Consider the following 20,263-nt stretch of genomic DNA (forward strand, 5'->3'; position numbering starts at 1 on the left):
TGCACTTCAATATACATTAAAAAGAAATCCCATAAGAAAAGCAATTTTCAGGACCAGGCAGTGACACACCTGGTAGAGCATATATGCTATAACGCACAAAGAGCCAAGTGTGTACCTCATAGAATGTGCAAGGACGCAGGTTCAAACCCCATCCCCACCTGCAGGGGGGAGCTTCAGGAGCAGTGAAGCAGTGCTGCAGGTCTCTCTCTTGCTCTGTCTCCCTATCTCCTCTTCCCTCTCAATTTCTCTCTGCGTCCAGAATAAATGAAATTAAATTAATTAAAAATAAAGACTGAGCAGTTCACTTGCACCACCTGCCTCAGAGGGGGATAGTCAGGGGGTAGTCAGGGGGTAGTCTGGGGGTAGTCTGAAAAATCAGTGCTTCTCCGGGAGGCCTGGGTGTGTCTCCCCACGCCCCCCACCCCTCAGCCCCTCATCAGCACGCTCTCTCCCTCCTCTCTGCTGTCAAAAGGCTGAACTTGCTGTGGCTTCTCACACACAACCTGAGTTCTACCTACTGAATCACACACACAGACATCCCACCCCTTGGGGTGTTCACATGGCGGGAGGCTAGAGCTGCAATCCCACCCTGACACCCAGGAGCCCCTCAGTGACACCACTCGTGTGAAGTTCAAGGGCAGGCTGGCTGATGTGTGTTGTTAGGGCTTAGGGTATCAGCTAACCCCCCCCCCCCCAGCTTAGGGTGGGCTAAGGGAGTCACAGGAATTTGGGGAGGATTCAACATTACAGCAGAAAATAATTTGGTGGTGGTGTTCCAAGGCTTCACTGCTCTGGGGTGACTTTCCGAGACAGAGACTGAGGGAGAGAGGGACAGACACAGAGCAGTGAGGCTTCCTCGGGTGTGGCAGGGACTAGACTAATATGGGTTGCGTGCATGGCAGAGCTGGAATGTGTGTGGAATATTTACGTTGCCAGCCAGCATGTGAGATCGATGATGGAAGCAAGTATGCCTGTCTGGGGCCTTGGACACACGTTGGCAGGGTCACAGGTGCTGTCTCCCCAGATACTGTCTATATGGTCTGCCAGTACAAACTGGGAGTCTGTGTGCGCGTGTGCGCGTGTGCATGTGTGTTTGCTGTGCTGGATAAGCTGGGTGGATAGAAGTCTGTGTCTGTGACCTGCACTGGCACTGGTGTCTCAGCTGAGGAAGTGGAACCACAGGGAGATAATGGATTTTTTCCAAGGTCATTGTGCTTGCCTCTCTTTTAGTTTACATATATAGAGATTTAAAGCCTGTCTTCCTGCCATTTTGGAAAGTGGGTGAGAAAAGAAAGCCGGCATGAAGGCGATTCAACAGTAATTCTGGAGTCCTGGGTTCGATGCCCCCAGCGCCACATAAAAATAGTATAATGAGACTGGGGAGATAGCATAGTGGTTATGTGAAAGACTGTCATGCCTGAGGCATCAAAGTTTCCAGGTTCAATCTTTAGCATCACCAGAAGCCAGAGTTTAGCAGTGCTTTGGTGGGGAAGAAAAAGAAAGAAAAGAAAAGGAAAGGAAAGGGAAGAAAAGAAAGAAAGTGTTCTGATCTCTCTAAAGTATTTTTACTTTATGTTGTATAGAGACAGAGAAATTGAGAGGGAAGGGGGACATAGTGAGATACACACACACACACACACACACACACACACACACACACACACACACCTGCAGCCCTGCTTCATTACTTATGAAGCTTCCTTCCTGCAAGTGGGGACCAGGGGCTTGAACCTGGATCCTCACGCACTGTAATGTGTGTGCTCAACCAAGTGCAATACCACCTGGTGCTATCTCTCTGTGTGTCCCTGTCTCAAAAAAGAGGGCTGAGTTTTTTCTGGGTTGGGTTCTCAGATTCACAAATTGGGTGTCCACTGGCACAATGAAGCTCACCATCTTCGGGTACAAAAGAGGGGAGATTAAAAGTCACTGCTAGAGCAACTGTGAGAAGGGACACACACAGACCCCGTGCAGATCCTGGCCCTTAGTCAGCACTCAACAGACTAGTAACTGCTGTTAAAGTCTTTGCCTAGGGGCATGGGTGTAGGGAGGACCTGACCTTTGCCTTGAGAGGCTAGAAAGGTGAAACCAGACATTTCAGCTCTTTGACCTGCCTGGCTCTAGCCAGGCTGGGCAGGGCTGGGTCTGTGAGGCGGTGTGGGGGGGGGGGGTCCACTTAACTGTCACTCTTTTCCAGGAGTGGTGGAATCTGCCGCCTTGGTCGTGTGGCTGAGAAGACAAATTAGCCAGAAGGTCTTTTTGTTCAACGAATCCCAGCAGCTGGTAGATTTCGTGAGGTCCAGACCCTTGGCCATCATTGGTTTCTTTCAGGTATGGGGGGGGGGGTAGTGTCAAGAGATGGGAGGAGGGCTTTGGATGTGTGGTGAGGGCTGTGTGGGAGAAGGAGGAGTAGTTTGCTTTTGTGGTGGTGGCCACTGTGGGGTTAAACAGAGGCAGGGACAGGAGCCAAAGTGGTAGAAACTAACAAGCCTTGGCAAGGGAGAGGGAGGAAGAGGGAGAAATGGGGAAAGGGGGACTTAGAGGGGGAGAGAGAAAGGGTAAAGGTATATATTGAATTAGTTTTTGTGGCACAGCTGATCTCCTGAGGGGCCATTTAGCATATCAGTGAATAATCAGCTAATTGTTTCTGCTTCCAGAGCATTCCAGAGTGAGTTTTTTTTAATTTCATGTTTATTTACTTTCCCTTTTGTTGCCCTTGCTTTTTATTGTTGTTGTAGTTATTGATGTCATCATTGTTGGATAGGACAGAGTGAAATGGAGAGAGGAGGGGAAGACAGAGAGGAGGAGAGAAAGACAGACACCTGCAGACCTGCTTCACCGCCTGTGAAGCGACTCCCCTGCAGGTGGGGAGCCGGGGGCTCGAACCAGGATCCTTATGCCGGTCCTTGTGCTTTGTGCCACGTGCGCTTAACCCACTGCGCTACCGCTCAACTCCCCAATGAATTTCTTAACCATCCTAAATAAAATCTCACTTGTTATCACTTGGATGACCCCTCTCCACCTCCCTGTTGAATGCAGGAACTTCTTTGTCACTTGTTTATTTGTTTTAATATTTATGTATCCATTATAGAGACAGAGAAATTGAGGGAAGGGGAGATAGGGAGAGAGACAGAGACACCTGAAGCCCTGCTCACCTCTCCTGAAGTTTCCCCCCTTCAGGTGGGGACCAGAGGCTTGAACCCGGGTCCTTGTGCACTGTAATGTGTGCGCTTAACCAGGTGCACCACCGCCTGGCTCCTCTGTTTGTTTGTTTTTTATACTAGGAGAGAAGGCGCCTCTTTCCCTTCTACCCCACTCCTTGACAACATTTTCTACCCCATATTTTTTGAAGCCAAAGAATGAAAGAAGGCTTAATCCCCAACAAACAATCATCCCTTGAGACCAAGTTCATCGTTTGTACAACACAAAGTCAAATCTTAACTGCAAGCAATTAAGCAGTACATTTTTAGAATTTATTTTTGATTAACCAATTAATTCTTTGTTTGATAGGACAGAGAGAAATTGAGAGGAGAAGGGGAGATAGAGAAGGAGAGACACCTGCAGCACTGCTTCACCATTCGTGAAGCTTCCCCTCCCTCCCACAAGTGGGGACTGAGGGCTTGAACCTGGGTCCTTGTACATGGTAATATACATGCTCAACCAAGTCCACTGCCATCTGGTCCCCAGCAGTATATGATTTTGTAACCTCAACTGTGTTGGGACAGACTACACTGTTCCTTCTTCTAGCATTTGCCCTTCTTCTGTAGCCAGTCAACAGGTCAGGTTGAAAGCTGTCAGGAGCTGCTTGTTGCTGGCTTTGAAAGTGACTGGGATCCATGTGGATTCAGTCGGCTAGGAAGGATCGTCAGTTTCCCCAATGAATGGGTCCTCACGGGATGCACCACGAGAAGGCTGATCCAGTGCATCCCGACTACACTGTAACACTAGGAAAAGGCTGATTTTATCAAGCTTCTCCATTAACCTCTGTGGGTTTGCCAATTTTGGCCTAATCCACAGCTAAGGGTGCATTGTGGGTATAAGATACCCTTTGGCAAGGGACTTAGGTGGCCATACCCAGAACTTGAAAAGCTAAGATGAATTGGTCAGCATTGCCACCTTCCCTCTTACACAAGTCAGACATTTTGTTTCCTACTAAAATGTCACCACATGCTCATCCCCCAACCAGGACTTGGAAGAAGAAGTAGCAGAGCTGTTCCATGATGTGGTCAAAGACTACCCAGAGCTGACATTTGGTGTGATAGCCATCGGTAACGCCCTGGGGCGCTTCCACACCACCCTGGACAGTGTCCTGGTGTTCAAAAAGGTCAGATGGCCATCTTGGTTTGGGTTCAGTACACATTCTGTGTGGAACTGGGTGGCACAAAGCTAGGCGAGTCTTGTGAAATCAAAGTCTCTCCGATGTTTCCGTGGCTTTTCTATTTAGTAGATGTTCTCTGAGCTATTGTGTCCTTACTCAAGTCCATGGGAATCACTGAAATATTTTAAGTTGGAAAATAACATGGGATGTGTGTGTGTGTGTGTATACACATACCCTGGCCTCTGAGTTTTTGAATGGGACAATATGGAGTTCAAAATGTACTTAAATACTGGGGGCCAGGTGGTGGTGCACCTGGTTAAGTTTACACACTACAGTGCGCAAAAACCCAGGTTCAAACGCCTGGTCCCCGCCCTCAGGGGGAAAGCTTCACGAGTGGTGAAGCAGGGCTGCAGGTGTCTCTCTGTCTCTCTCTCTCCCTCCCTATCTCCTTTCCTCTCTCAATTTCTCTCTATCTCTATCCAATCATAAATACAAATAAATAAAAATATTTTTTTAAATGTACTTAAATACTGACATACTTTTTTAGTATATGAGGAAGATGATGCTTTAGGTCAGTGGAGGAATATAATATAAAATCCATGCTGAGAGTATAGGGTAGCAATTTGAAAAAGAAACCAAATGCTGAATCCATCCATCATTCCTAACACCAACTCGATTTCCAGCGTGTGAGTTTTTATCAAGAGGATGACAGGGACAACTAAAGTGTCGAAGCATGAGAATGACCTCATCACATTGTGTTCGAGCAGTATCTCTGGCCAGAGTGTGTGTCTGGGGTTGGAAGGGGTCGGGGTGGGTGAGAGGAAAACAAGGGGAGAAATTATAAGACTTCTGCCAGAGTCCAGGGAAGAGAATAGACATTTGGATTTGGTGGCTATGGGGAAGATGAGACGAGTAGAGAGAAATTAGGGCAGAACAGCTTCTCTTTCTTTCTCTAGTTCTTCTTTTCCTTTTTTTGCCACCAGGGGCATTTTTTTCCCCTTTCTTTTATTTGCTAGGAAAGAGAGAAACTGAGAAGGGGACATAGAGAGCGGGAGAGAAAGAGAGATACTTGCAGCTTTGCTTCACGAAGATTCCCTCCCGCAGGTGGGGACCAGGGGCTTGAACCTGGGTCTTTGTGCATGGTAATGTGTGTGCTCAACTGGGAGTGCCACCATCTGGCTCTGAGAACTTCTTCCTCCTCCCTCCACAGACTTTGACCCTTGGTCACAGAGAATGAGTGATATCATTCCTGTGTTGGTTTAGGTCTTCAGAAGGATTCACCAACCAGGATTAGATTTGCAAAGATTTTTTTTCTTTATCTTTATTTACTGATTAGAGACAGCCAGAAATTGAAAGAGAAGGGGATGACGGGGGAGGGGGGAGGGAGAAATTTGTCACACTTTTACCACTTATGAAGCTTTCCCCCTGCAGGTGGGGACTGGGGGATCAAACCCAGGTGCTTGTGCATCGTAACATGTGTGCTCAACCAGGCGCACCACCATTCAGCCCCGATTTGCAAAGATTTATTAAGAAAAAAATTGGGGCCGGTTGGTGGCGCACCTGGTCGAGTGCACATGTTACAATGCACAAGGACCTAGGTTCAAGCCCGGTCCCCATCTGTAGGGGGAAAGTTTTCCAAGTGGTGAAACAGTGCTGTAGGTGTCTTTCTGTCTCTCTCTTTCTCTATCTCCCCCATCCCTCTTGATTTCTGGCCGTCTCTATCCAATAAAGAGATAATTTTAAAAAAATTAATGAAAATGAAATAAATTGCCCACAAAGGTAAACAGCATCAAAATGGAGACACAGAACCTTCAGAGGTTATGTCTGACCATTTGGAAAGAAGGAAAGTTGAGTAAGCATCCTTCACATCTGGAGATTGCTTAGAAAGTTTATCACAGAAATTCTGCACTTGCCTTAACATCTCTGTCACATTCAATCATTTGTTGGAGACAATGTGTGAAAAGTTGCTCTGAATCAGGACAGGGTGATGGGTTTCAAAGCCAGGCAGCTCCATCTGCCAATTACACACCTGCCTTTTCTAGGTGAGAGATTTTCGTGATGATCACAAGCCTGTATCCCACCTCCAAACTCTTCTGCTGAACTGTCCAGGTCTACTAGGGACCTAGGTGACAAATGACATCTGTCATCATTGTGTTTTCCTTTGATGTCAGGAGAAAATTGGGCCAGTCCTATTTATTAAGTGCCTCGATGATAAAAACTACTGCCCTCCCTCCAACATCGTTCTTTCATCCCAGGGAAAAGTGGTGACTCGCCAGGAGCTACTCAATGACAATACCAATAAGCAAGCTCTCAATCAAGTCATCAAAGAACAGCTCAAAGACCAGGTTATTGAATATAACGCTCAGGTCAGTAAGCAGAGGGGCCCGGGGAAGGAGGCTCACTGGGATAGCTGTGAACAAGGACGACCTGTCCTTCTTATAATTGCAGAGTAAGGAGCTGATTTATGACTTGAACGTCCTGAATCACATGCTGCTTTTTGTCTCCAAAACCTCGGAGTCTTTTGGTCTGATCATGCAGCATTATAAATTGGCTTCGAAGGAATTTCAAAACAAGGTACAGTTCTCTTGAGGACAGTTCTGGTTTGGCCAAGGAAAGGAGGACGGTGGTGGAGGTAGAAGCCCACCTTGTACCTCCTGTGGTCCGGTGTTTCGTACCCGACTTCCTGTGTTTACGTGTTTGGCACCTGACTTCCTGTGGTTGTGTTGAAGGCACCTGTACAAGACTGGAGAGACCAGCCTCTCCATCCTGCTTATATACTGGGACAGGGCCGCATCCACCTGGTGTAAGGAAGCCTTTGCTGCACCACTCAGAGATGCTCCACAAACTGGCTATTTGCATTCCACAAGTGCCTTCCCACAGCTTCCTCTTGGTTTCCATCCCTCCATAAATGAACCAGAGAGACACAGCTCCCTTCTGCTTTTTGGCAGATCCTTTTCATCCTCGTGGATGCAGATGAACCCAGAAACGGCCGTATCTTTGAATACTTCCGGATCACAGAGGTAGACATCCCGTCTGTCCAGATCCTAAACTTGAGCTCTGATGCAAGGTACAAGATGCCTTCAGATGAGATAACCTATGAAAACCTCAAGAAATTCAGCCAAAGCTTCCTGAGAAGAAATGCCAAGGTTAGTTTGCTCTTGAATAAGATTATTCCAGTACTTCAGAAGTGTCCCCCATTCCCTATCCTGTTGGCTTTAGTGACCTGAGAGGGGACACAGAATACAGCTCAACCTCAGGGTCCAATGGAGGGCAATTGCCTGTCTCCCCAACTAAAATCTATTCAACATTTTTCTAATTTATTTTCAAAAGGAGACATTAACAAAAGTGTAGGATTGGAGGGATACAACTCCACAAAATTCCCACCATCAGATCTCTATATCCCATCCCCTCCTCTGATAGTTTTCTTATTTTTTATCCCTCTGGGAATATGGACCCAAGCTCACTGTGGGTTGCAAATGGTGGAAGGTCTGGCTTCTGTAACTGCTTCCCCGCTGAACATGGGTATTGACTGGTTGATCCATACTCCCAGCCTGCCTTTTTCCCTAGTAGGGTGGGTCTCTGGGGAAGCAGAGCTCCAGGACACACTGATGGCGTTGTCTGTCCAGGGAAGTCTGGTCAGCATCCTGCTGGCATCTGGAACCTGGTGGCTGAAAAGAGAGTTAACACACAAAGCCAAACAAATTGTTGAACAATTATGGACCTAAAGGCTGGAATAGTGCAGAAGTGTTGGGTACTCACTGCAGACTACTGTGTACTTTTGCTTTCAGGTATATATTTTGCCCTAGTTTATGGTACGTGTGAACATATGCTCTATCTCAGGGGACCTGGTCTATATCTAAGTTTTGGGACTCTTTGTTAGGAAGTTAACCACCTGGAATGGAATTAGAGAATACTATGAATGGAATTAGAGATTACTATGAAAGGAAAGGTCTTACCTGAGTAATGAAGCTGAAGGGTTGTCTTTCCACACCTGAAGTCTCTGGACACAATTTGAAGTGAAGCATGCTGAGGTGGCACTCGTTGCATTGATTAGGTTGTGATGCAATATTATTTGATATGAATTGAGAGAAGCATGCAGGAAAGTGCACCCCACCTTAAGGTTCCAGGACTGGGGGAAATATAGGCTCTATAGTGGAAATGTGAGGTTCCTGCTGCCTTAGAAGACAATGGATAGTTATTGTTATCATCACATTATTTGGTAATTGGGTTAACTTTGAAAAGCCCCTTTGTTAGGGTTTGCTGTACAATACCCAGCATCTTGTATATAGCTGTGCCACTGGTTGCTTCTGTTCTCCCTGGTCTAGGCTTTTGAGAAAGTCAACATATCAAAGACTCAGCCTATGTATTAAAAAGACTCAGTCCGTGTTTTAAAAAGTTCGAGACACACAATAAATTTTCCCCTCTCATATTAATTAAATATTGATTTATATGTACACTTTAGTAGAGTGTACATAGACACCATTCCCACCACCAAAAGACTGTGTCCCCTCCCACCCACCCGCCCGCCAGCCCGGGAAACCGAATGTCCACCTTTCCCCTCACCACAGGGTTTTTCCTTTGGTGCCCTACCCTACCTATTCAACATTTGGACTCCTCCGGATCCCATAATTTTAGCATTTATTTTCTATGTGTAAAGGCATTTCTTTGGCAGGACTTTCCAGTTGAAATACAAGCCTTAACATTTGTCTAAAGTGACCAGTGAGCTGACCCCAGGGCAGATGCTTGCTTTGGGAGGACACAGGGAGGAACTTCTCAAGCAAAGACTTTGGGGAACACTGAGTGGGGTGGGGTGAGCAGAGATTCCATTTGCGGAGACAGGAGAGGCTGCAGAAACATCACGTGCTGTTTATTTAGTACCAGCTACGTTCTCAACCAGGATGTTGAGTTAAGTCACCGTTTTATTTATTTTTCAAAGCAGGATACTTTTGAAAACACTCATTAAAAGTATTCAAGAATTGCAAAGGTGAAGGGGGAAGAATAGCTCAGCTGGCGGAGTGTAGGACTTGGACTTGCATGTGTGAGGCCCCAGCTTCTGTATGTGTCAGAACAGTGTCCTCTTCCCCATTGCTCATAAATTAAACAAACAAACAAAAAGAAAATAATCTTTAAACATTACATTGATTTATAAGAGACACAGAGAGGAAGAGGTGAAGTCAGGAGAGATTCACAAAGCAGTGGACATAGAGAAAATATACATTCAGAGGCATCTGCCACTGTTTTCCAAAGGAGCAAGAACTCATTCATTCATTCATGCATTCATGCATTCATGCATTCATTCAAGCAAGCTCATTCATTCAGTCATTTCTAGAACATGCCCTGACATCACAGAATATACTGGGAGGAAAAGTCCCTTCTGATATTCTGTCCAGGGAGGTAGAGATGGAATCATCACATAACCAGAAAGCAAATACAGAGGATAAGCATGGATAATCAATATAAGGAAAGGCAGCCAGTGTTGTGAGAACTTAAGGCCTCAGGACTTTGAGCTTGCTTGGGGCGAGGCAGGGAAGTCCTCCCATGAGATCATCCGGAAAGATTTACCTCTACTTACTAGACAGAAGGAAGGGAGCGGGGGTGGGTGGGGTGGGGTGGGGGTCCTCTAGAGAAAGAAGGAGCAGGGACAGAGACCTGAGGTGAGAGGAAGAAGAGCCCAATGGGGCAGTGGAGGGCCAGCCTGGTTGGAAAGCAAGAGAGGAATGGCGATGAATTTGGGGTTGGCAGCAAGCAAACTGTGCAGGCGAATCCCTTTCATCTGGAGTTAGTGGGGGCAGCTGTTTGGCATGGGGCAGGGGAAGCACACTGTGTCTGACAGAAGAGCTCTCAGCCTTTCCCATCTCGGACTCCTCAAGACCACGGTGAATTGGATCTGTAGGAACTCACCCCTCAGTGGGGTCTCTGACCCCCAACTCGCCCTGCACCACCCAAGCTTGATATGAGGACCTGGCTCCGCCCTTCAGGCTCTCATGCGGATAATAGAAAATGCTCATTCCTGTTCAGGGCAGGGCGTTCCTACTCTTCAGACCTTCCTAGAAATTGTAGGACTTCTCCAAATTTGCCTCCTAGAAACATCAACCCAGTGAAGAGATTCCAAAATACTGGGACCAGAAGCCGGTGAAGCAGCTTGTGGGGAAGAACTTCAACCTGGTGGTCTTTGACAAGGAGAGGGACGTGTTTGTGATGTTCTGTAAGTATCTCCACAGAGGCCGAGGGAGGCATTGGTCCTGATGTTCTCCACAAATGGTGTTCCTGGGCGCCTGGGCGTCAGATACTCCAGGACCCAGCAGAGCTACTGGCCAAGTGTGACTTCACATAATCAGAGACTTTGCAACCAGTCACCGTACAAAGTACCCCCAAATCAAGTTCTAGGTGCCTGGAGGCTAGGGGGTGGCTCAATAGTCGAATGTCTGAGTCATGCGTGTGAGGCTCGAGTCTCCATATTCCATCCTCAGCTCCATGGGTGGTGGATGGACAATTTGCTCCCTCTCACTGTATAGTTCTTATTATTAAGAAAAAAAAATAGGGGCCACTGAGTGGTGGTGCACGTTGTTAAGCACACACAATACCATGCACAAGGTTCCAGGTTCAAGCCCCCATGCCCCACCTGCAAAGGGAAGCTTCCAGACCAGCAAAGCAAATGTTGCAGGTGTCTCTGTCCCTCTCTCCCTTTCTATCTTCCCCTTTGCCTCTCAATTTATTTCTTTGCCCTTCCAAGTAATTTAAAAGAAAACTTAAAAAAAAAAAGGGGGGTGTTGAGCACTAGTAAAACATGGGAGCACCATGGACTACACCTGGGAAGCTCCAGGGATAAACTGGGACTTCCTCCAGTGCTAGAACACCTTCCATGTGGTGCCAGGGCTTGACTCTGGAGAGTGCACATGGCCAGGCAGGGCCCTACCTGGGGATCTAGCTCTCCAAGCCTCCCATATTTAACGCACCTGAGTTGATGTGGCCCAAATGGACACTCAGATGATTTCTGTGAAAGGCTTGATGGGCACAGTGCCTGGTGTGGGCTAAGCCCTTGATAAATGACAGCTGTCAAGGCTGCTAGCATTCTTGTGACTGTCTGTTTCCTGTGCTCCCCTTAGACTTCTCACCCTCTCCCCATTGTTTCTGCCTGGCTGGAGCATTGCTCCCCAGACGTCTCTCTTATGAAACCAGGCAGTGTTACCCTTGAGTGAACACCTACAATGAATCTGTCTTATTTCCTCCTAAAAAACAAACAAAAAAAGTTGATTTCCCACGATCCAGATCAGATCAGGAAAGCCAGACTTAGACTACCCAGCTTTTACCCCATTCACACGGTGAGTGACAAGGCACAGAGTTCCAAGTGCACTGTGAAGCTGTCGTTTCCTGGAGGGTGACAGGAGTGGGCTGACTCCAACCTTGGGGTGATCCAGTACCTCCTGTAAAATGCTGCCCCCTGAGTGTTCAGGTCCTGGAAGATGGTGGTAGAGGAGGACCTAGGTGTGGGGTTAGATTGTTATGCGGAAAACAGAGAAATGTTACACATGTACCAGCTATTGTATTAAAAAAATTTTTTTATACTCCCCTCCCTTTTTGTTTTTTCCTCCAGGATTTAGCACTGGGGCTCAGTGCCTGCATTACAAATCCACTCCTCCTGGAGGCCATTTTTCCCATTTGGTTGCCCTTGTTGTTGTTACTGTTATTGTTGCCCTTGTTGTTGTTCATTGTTGGATAGAACAGAGAGAAATGGAGAGAGGAGGGGAAGACAGAGAGGGGGAGAGAAAGATAGACACCTGCAGACCTGCTTCACTGCCTGTGAAGTGACCTCCCTGCAGGTGGGGAGCCGGGAGCTCGAACTGGGATCCTCACGCTGGTCCCTGCGCTTTGCTCCATGTGTGCTTAACTCACAGTGCTACCACTTGGACCCCCCCCCCCCCAGCTACTGTATTTTACTGTCAACTATAAAGCATTAAACCCCCCAATAAGGAAAAAATGCTCTCTCATCCACTCCCCCCAAAAGGGAGAGGCCTCTAAGGACTGGCCACTGCCCCAAGAGAGGAAGCTGGGGCCAGCTGTCTGTCTGTGCTTACCTGGCACCTGGGACTAGAAATATGCCTAGGTGGTACTAGGAAAAGGCAAATGCAGCCTCTTTCCTTTTCTGGGAAGCAGGCCTGTCAGATCAGTCCCTGAAGCCGGAGTCATTACACTCCCTCCTGCTCCTACCCTGGGCCCATGGAGTGCTCGGAGGGCTTCCTAGAGGAAGAGGGAAGAGGGATGGCCCCAGCAAGATGGCCCCAGCAAGGGTAGCCATACAGGCATAGTTGTAAATGGAAAGATAATCCTCCAAATGTTCAGTGTTGAGGGCTGTGCGGCCACAAAGCCAGAGACGTTCATGGGCCAGTGAGCCTGTGAGGGTTGGTTTCTTCCCTATTGGACTCGGTCCCTGATTTAAGTAACCGTCCATAAGGAAGTCCGGTATCTCCTTTCTAGAGGCCGTAGAGCTTGTCACCCCTGACCCCGCCCCCCGCGTGCACTTGCTGAGCACATTCTTCTCCACTGGATTAAAGGCAGTGTGGCACAATGGTCACAGGTCAAAACAGTTCATCTTCAGACCCCATGTTTGCTGTTTAACTAACCAGCTGACTTTGACCTGTGGGCAGATAACCACAACTGGAAACTTGTGTGGTAACACACACACACACACACACACACACACACACACACACACACACACACACACACTCACTCTCTCTCTTTCTGAAAAACATGAGGAATCATTATCTAGCACTAGCATTAGTATTTTTCTTGATTTTGAGAAAAACAGAGGCTAGGTAGTGGCACATTTGGTTGAATGCAGGAACCTGGGTTCAAGCCCCTTGTCCCCATCTGCTTCAGGGAGGCTGTAGGAGTGGTGAAGCAGGGCAGCAGGTGTCTCTCTTTCTCTCTGTATATACAACTCCCCTCCCCTCTCAATTTCTCTGTTTTTTAAAACATTTTTAAAAAAATTATCTTTGTTTATTGGATAGAGACAGCCAGAAATTGAGAGGGGAGGAGGAGACAGAGAGGGAGAGGGACACCTGCAGCCCTGCTTCACCACTCGTGAAACTTTCCCCCTGCTGGTGGGGACCAGGGACTTGAACCCAAGTCCTTGCACACTGTAATGTGAGCACTTAACCAGGTGCACCACCACCGGGCCCCCAATTTCTCTGTTTCATCAAGTAAAAGGTAAGGGGGAAAGATGGCCACCAGGAGCAGTGGATCCACTGTGCAGGTACCTAGCCCCAGAGATAACCCTGGAGGCAATAAACAGACAAACAAACAAAAACAAAAAATGGAAGAAAGCACCCTAACCTGCTAGGCAGGTTAACACCTGAATGAAAGTGGGCAGGGTTAATGCTTTTCTAATTTTTTTTTTAAATTTTGATTTATAAAATGGAAACACTGACAAGACCATAGGATAAGAGGGCGTACAATTCCCACCACCAGAACTCCGTATCCCCTTCCCTCCCATGATATCTAATTTATTTTAAAGGTGATCAGGTACTATGTTCAATCTCTGGATTCAGTCTAGAGGACTCACCATTATACCACGGGGCAACCCAGGTACTGTGTCTGGAATGTTTACAATCACAAAAGGCCATAAAAGATGGAGTGTAACTTGCCAAGAGTCCCAACTGCTAGGGGATAAGGACAGTGTTCATGGGGAGCCGTGGCCTTTTATTGGAGTGAAGCAGAACAACAGCCCTTCCCTTGCAGATGCACCCTGGTCGGAAAAGTGCAGAGCTCTGTTCCCGGCGTTGGAGGAGCTGGGCAGGAGGTATCAGAACCACTCCACCATCACCATCGCCAAGATCGACATCACAGCCAACGACATCCAGCTGATGTACCTGGAACGGTACCCTTTCTTCAGGCTCTTCCCCACAGACTCGCAAGAAGTGAGCATGGGCTCTTGGGACCCACCTACCTGACAGTGTGCTGACTTAGTTTCCCTGTTTCTCCAGCTCTGCCTCCGACTGAATCAGCTTCACTCTCAGCTCTTGCCACCTCCGCCCCCCCCCCCCTTAGCTTCTCAGGGTCAAGCTAATGAGCATTTTCCATCAGTGTCCACTAAAGTCCCAAGACTAGCTCCAGATGGGTCCAGCTTAGGTCTTCGTGGTCCAGGAAGAAGGGTTTTGATGGTCAGGTTCAGGGTACGTGTTCCCTCTGATGTAGGGGTAGAGTTCTTCCCCTTCCCGTACTAGCTAATTAATGGAATCACCATGTGAGTACTGAGGTATGACACACCCTAAAGAAAAAAAAAAACTATGCAGGTTAGAGATTACCAGAGACTTTTCTACTTTGATATTTTGTTTTGTTTTTTTATTTTTAATCACTTTTTTTTTCTTCTCTTTTTATCAGAGTACTGCTCAGCTCTGACTTATAGTGGGGGAGGGGGAGGCGACTGAACCTGGAACTTCGAAGCCTCAGGCATAACAGACTCTTTACATAACCATTATGCTATCCCCCCCCCCCCCCACCACGTATTTATTTTCCAAAGCACTGCTAGGGATTGAATTTGGGACCTTGGGTGCCTCAGGCAGGATAGTCGTTTTGCATAACCATCAGGCTGTCTCTCCAGCCCCCACTTTGGTGTTATCATCAGCAGATATTACTAGTATTGATGGAACCCACTCTTCTGGACCCTCAGAATGTCAGGACTGTGAGCCCCGGCTAATGTCCAAGCTTCTCACTGGTTTTCGGGAAGAAGCTGCCATTCTAACCTGTTTCGTTTTCTCCTAGTCTGTGCAGTATAAGGGAGAACACACCCTGGAGGGCTTTTCTGGCTTCCTGGAAAGTCAAATCAAGAGCAGCTCTGTGGGTGAAGATGTGGTAAGTCAACCCAGCCGCCCCTGAGGGCTCTGTCCTATGCTGCACCTCCAAGTCTGTGTCAACAGTGCCAGCATCTTGGGGCTGGGAGATAGCTCACCTGACAAAGTGCACACCTCGTCACATATGTGGACTTAGGTTTGAGCCCCTAGCACCATGAGGATGCTCCATAAATGGTGATACAGTGCTGTAGTCTCTCTCTCTTTTTTTTTTCTAAGGAGGCAGGCAAGAATAAATCCACTGTCAACAGTGAAATCATACAAGTATGATCCCTGGTACCCCCTCAAAAAACATCTGTATTCTTGTGCCCACAGAGTACACCCCCATCTAGATTTTCATGCATCTTAGCCTTTTTCATCCTTCAAATTGTAGTTCTAATATTTCTTTATCTTCTTTTCTCTTCTCTTCTCTTCTTTTCTTTTCTTCCTTCCTTCCTTTTTCACTTTTCTTTTTTTTCCTTCTTCTTTTTTTATTGCCACCAGGGTTATTGCTGGGGGCTCAATGCTGGCACTATGAATCCACTGCTCCTCATTGATTTTTTTCTCTAATTTTGTATTAGATAAGACAGAGGGAAATTGAAAGAGGAGGGGGAGGGAGAGAGAGAGGGAAAGTAGATACCTGCAGACCTGCTTTACCTGCTTGTGAACTGGAACCCCTGCAGGTGGAGAGAGGGACTCGAACCCAGATCCTTGCACTTGGTAAATATGTGTGCTTAATTGAGTGCACCACAGACCAGTCTCCTTAGCTCAAATGTTTCCACCTCATAGAGACCTTCCTAGGTACCAACATTTGAAAGCATCCCACCATTGTGCTTTGCCAACACACAGAGAATATTGCCTGTTATCTCCCTGGTGTGCTATGAGGTCACAAGTCTGTTTTTCTCTCCTGCTATATCCCCATTGTCTGGTACACTGCTTGGACATAGTAGATGCTCAGTAAATAAATATCTGCAAATATATCCAGAGAGAGACTGAGGATGGAAAGACAACCATCCCGTTGGAATGACTTGACTTCAAGGGCATTTGCAAGGGAGCAGAAATAGCAGACTTTAGAAACATTTGGATGAGCTAAGACCCTGAGGCTTGAACTGGTCACCAGATGTCTTGAGGACATTGTTCTCCAATGAGAGGGGACAGACTCCCCTCTCTTTGGAGCCTGTTCATGTCTTGGTGTGGCCTTCTGCTGGGAGGTGCCATTAGATTAGTCAGAACCCCGGAAATTGCAGAATTAGAAGAACTATCTATGACAGAGCTAACTTTGAACTATCTATGACGGAGCTAACTTTGAGGATTTATCCTGTAGAACTGGTGGACTGTCAGGTATGAACAGACACAGAATTTAAACTCATTTTCTGCCTCCCCATCTCTGTTTTCTCACTGCTGACTTCATTCACAAACATTCACTTCTCCACAGGGGGACAGAGATTGCCCCAAATCTCTCAATCGATACCTCCTCCAGCTTAGAAAGCACCTGATTCTTTGTAATGACGGCAGATATCCTGGACAGAGATATCATTAACGAGTCCTGGGTCACATGCCCAGTCATACCTGTGGACTTAGAGAGGGTGGTTTCCAAGGTCTCGTTAACACGGGCAAAAATCATAGATGGTCAATCACCCCCCCCCCCAGCCCCAAGACAAATGCCCTTTTGCATTCAGGAAAAGCCTCAAGTCCAGTCACCTCTGGATGCTTCCAGAAAAGGAGGGCTTGGTGGTGGCCATCACTGTAGTCTGGGGCCAGGTGGTAGAGCACCTGGTTAAGTGTATACATTACCATGCTCAAGGGCCCAGGTTCAAGCCTCTGCTCTCCACTTGCGGGGGAGGGGGAGGGGCGTGCTTCATGAGTAGGTGAAGCAGGTCTGCAGATGTTTATCTCCCCTCTCCCTTTTTTTGCCTCCATGTGCTTAGGCTCATTGCCAGTACTACCAATCCACTGCTCTTGGTGGCCATTTTTACTTTTTTTTTTTTTTCATTAATAGGACAGAGAGACCTTGAGAGGGGAGGAGGAGATAGAGAGGGAGAAAGACCTGCACACCTGCTTCATCACTTGTAAAACTTCCCCACTGCAGGTGGGAGTGGGGGCTCAAACCTGGTTCCTTGCGACTAGTTATTATGTGTGCTTAACCAGGTGCACCAGTGCTCAACTCCCTCTCTCTCTCCCTCTCTATCTCTCCTCCCCTCTCTATTTCTCTCTGTCCTGTCAAAGAAATAGAAAGATAAATAAATAAGGGAAAAAGGGCCACTGGGAGTGGTGGATTAGTAGTGCTGGCACCAAGCCCCAGAGATAACCCTGGTATAAAAAACAAAACAAAACAGTCACAATGGTCATATTGTTCTTGCCTCTATTTCATTGTCTCTCCTTCCCTTCCTTTCCTGAATAGCTATTAGCTATTGAGCAAAATGAAAGCTTGGACGAGGACATAGTAGTTGAGGAAGAGGAGGCACCTTTCATGAAGAAAGAATTACCTCAACAGAAGTCACCTGAGCTGGAGAATACGACCAAGCTGGCAGAGCCTGCTGGACACAAGGAGACAACTGAGAAGAAAGAGAAGGCACCAAAGCCAACTGGGCCTCCAGCACCAAAGATGAAACCCAAAAGGAAGGAAGAATTATAGGTTTGTTTGGTCTTTTTTTTTTTTTTCTTTCCAAGGACAGGCATCATTTTTCCGAATGGACATAGTCCCATAAAAATATATATCACCATGGTGATTATGCAGATGCTGGGTAATAAAAGTCTTAAGACAGCTGGCCCTGTCTTGTTCATTACCCTGTTTTCTGGTAGGTGGCGCTTTGCTCTGAAGAGCTGTTTGGCCTGAAATTCAGACAGGGCAACAAAGAAAGTCATAATGACAACGTTGAATGAACATCACACACTGGGTATTTATCTCGATGTCACGCCCTTGAGAGCGAGGCTTTATTATCTCCTTTTGACAGATCAGGAAACCAGGACAAAGAGAAGTCAAGCACTCAGTCAAGAACACAGAACTGTAAAGTCCAGAGACTGTGCATTCACCACTGTGCATCCTCTACCAGGAATGGGGGCGGGGGGGGGGGTGGTCACTAGAATTTGAATTGAACCTATTGAAGAAGGTGGACATTTTCCACATTGCATTTTGACACCATAGGGATGAGATCCAACCTTAAGACTAGGTTTCCAGGACTGGGAAGACAGCATAATGATTTTGCAAAAGATTTTCATGCCTGAGATTCTGAGGTTCCCAGTTCAACCCCAGCACCACCATAAGCTGGGACATGATCTGGTCTATTTTTTTTTTATCTCTGTTTATCTCTTTTTAAAATTTATTTATTTGATTTGATAAGACAGAAATTGAAAGGCAAAAACAAAAACAAAAAAACCCTCAAAACCATAGCCTGGAGGGCGTAGGACTCTATCTTGCTTAAACTCAGTTATATCATTTTTGCCTTTAGAATAAAACCAAATCTGCTTACCAAGCATTCAGAGTCCAGGAAGGGCTAGCCCTACAGAAATACTCATTTTCTCTAGGCTCCTGCCACACTTCCTGTCTATCTGAACAATTCAAGTTCTATCCCTCTCCTCAAGACTACTCTTTCTGCTTCAACTTATACAGAACTCCCCACCCCATCTTCAAACAACTGTTGTCTTTTCATCCTTCAAATTGCAGTTCAAAGCTCACCCCCTCAGCAAGATCTCCCTCAGTACCAGCACTGGAAAGCATCATAAGAGTCTGCTAACTCTCATTCACCCCAGGGCTGTAAGACCCATGCGAATATGCATCTATGATATTTTTTTTCTCCCCTCCTGTACTTCCAACACCTGGAACTCTATTTGAACATAGCAGATGCTCAGTTAATCAACATCCCTGGATCAAATGACATTCCAAACCAGCCAGCACCTTGTCACTGTGATACATCATTTCACAGTCATCTCAAAAGAGAGACAGACAGACACCTTCCATTATGAGTGACTTTCCTAAGCTTTGGAGCTCAGAAATCAGCTTCAGTGGGCCAAAGTCAAGGTGTCACCAGGGCTAGTCCTTCTAGAAAAATCTCTTCACTTTCTAGATTCCAGCGGCGGCTTACATTTTTTTAAAGACTATTTATGTATTTATTTATTTATTCCCTTTTGTTGCCCTTGTTGCTTTTATTTTTGTAGTTATTGTTGTTGTTATTGATATCGTCATTGTTGTGGATAGGACAGAGAGAAATGGAGAGAGGAAGGGAAGACAGAGAGGGGGAGAGAAAGATAGACACCTGCAGATCTGCTTCACCGCTTGTGAAGTGACTCCCCTGCAGGTGAGGAGCTGGGGCTCGAACCCGGATCCTCATACCGGTCCTTGCGCTTTGCACCATGTGCACTTAACCTGCAGAGATAGAGAGAGAGAAAGAGAGAGAGAGAGAGAAATAGCTGCAGCACTGCTTTATTACTTGTGAAGCTCCCCCCCCCCGCATGAAGGTGGGGACCAGGAGCTTGAACCAGGGTCCTTGTGCATTGTAACATGTGTGCTAAACCAGGTGCACCACCACCTAGCCCCCAGCTATTCTCCTTAAGACCCTGTAAAGTGTCCTTTGGAGATGGCAGAGATTCTGGGGATGGAGACACAGGCATATTTGAGGGCTTGTATTCTGCTGGTCACAGGCTCGTACTGATGGTTTTTGACAGTCATTTCAGCCTGGAGACAACTGAATCTCTCTTAGGGGAAAGAATAAGTATTTTCTAAAAGATTCATCTATATTTCTGAGAGAGAGAGAAAGAGAGAGGGACAGGGACAGGGACAGGGAAAGGAAGAACAGGGTGACACTCAGCTCTGGCATATTTGGTGCTGGGACTTGAACCTGGGACCTTAGACATTCAAGGTCCCAGAGAGATGTTTGTCAAGTGAACAGGGTCTCTGCAAACCTCTCCTTCCCATTTGCTAGGTAACAGAGAGGCAGCCTGTGTTTTCTCAGACCCCCAGAGCCAGTTCCTGAGCACTACTACCCCCACACCCACTCCCTAGCACCCAAATCTGGCCACTTCCAGACGAGAAAGCAACAGCAGACTCTCTGGAGCCTGACGCCCTGACAAGGCAGGTTTAGTATTCAGGACACGCTGAGCAGCTCACCTGCCTTAGCCTTAA

At 46.9% G+C, this 20,263-nt stretch overlaps 1 protein-coding gene and 2 long non-coding RNA genes across 5 annotated transcripts in view; 1 reads left to right on the forward strand and 2 right to left on the reverse strand.

The window, feature by feature from the left end:
* Positions 1-17,912, forward strand: part of PDILT (protein disulfide isomerase like, testis expressed) — a 32,999-nt gene extending 15,087 nt beyond the window's left edge. For all 3 annotated transcript variants that reach the window (XM_007516589.3, XM_060172873.1, XM_060172874.1), the window contains exons 4-12: positions 2,195-2,328; positions 4,184-4,321; positions 6,571-6,681; positions 6,764-6,889; positions 7,264-7,461; positions 10,400-10,520; positions 14,057-14,235; positions 15,080-15,169; positions 17,546-17,912. In XM_007516589.3, coding sequence (XP_007516651.1) covers positions 2,195-2,328; positions 4,184-4,321; positions 6,571-6,681; positions 6,764-6,889; positions 7,264-7,461; positions 10,400-10,520; positions 14,057-14,235; positions 15,080-15,169; positions 17,546-17,779 — 1,331 coding nt within the window. In that variant the 3' untranslated portion in view covers positions 17,780-17,912. The remainder of the gene's footprint in view (positions 1-2,194; positions 2,329-4,183; positions 4,322-6,570; positions 6,682-6,763; positions 6,890-7,263; positions 7,462-10,399; positions 10,521-14,056; positions 14,236-15,079; positions 15,170-17,545) is intronic.
* On the reverse strand, positions 3,457-4,187 carry LOC132533091 (uncharacterized). The gene is made up of 2 exons (XR_009544977.1): positions 3,943-4,187; positions 3,457-3,737 (listed from the first exon to the last, which is right to left on the reverse strand). It is a non-coding gene; the product is annotated as an uncharacterized LOC132533091 (long non-coding RNA).
* LOC132533089 (uncharacterized) lies at positions 6,186-8,792 on the reverse strand. Its single transcript, XR_009544975.1, has 2 exons — positions 8,272-8,792; positions 6,186-7,983 (listed from the first exon to the last, which is right to left on the reverse strand). It is a non-coding gene; the product is annotated as an uncharacterized LOC132533089 (long non-coding RNA).
* Positions 17,913-20,263: the final 2,351 nt, after the last annotated feature.

The sequence above is a fragment of the Erinaceus europaeus genome, chromosome 15 (genome assembly GCF_950295315.1).
Source record: "Erinaceus europaeus chromosome 15, mEriEur2.1, whole genome shotgun sequence".
In the NCBI taxonomy this organism is placed as follows: Eukaryota; Metazoa; Chordata; class Mammalia; order Eulipotyphla; family Erinaceidae; genus Erinaceus; species Erinaceus europaeus.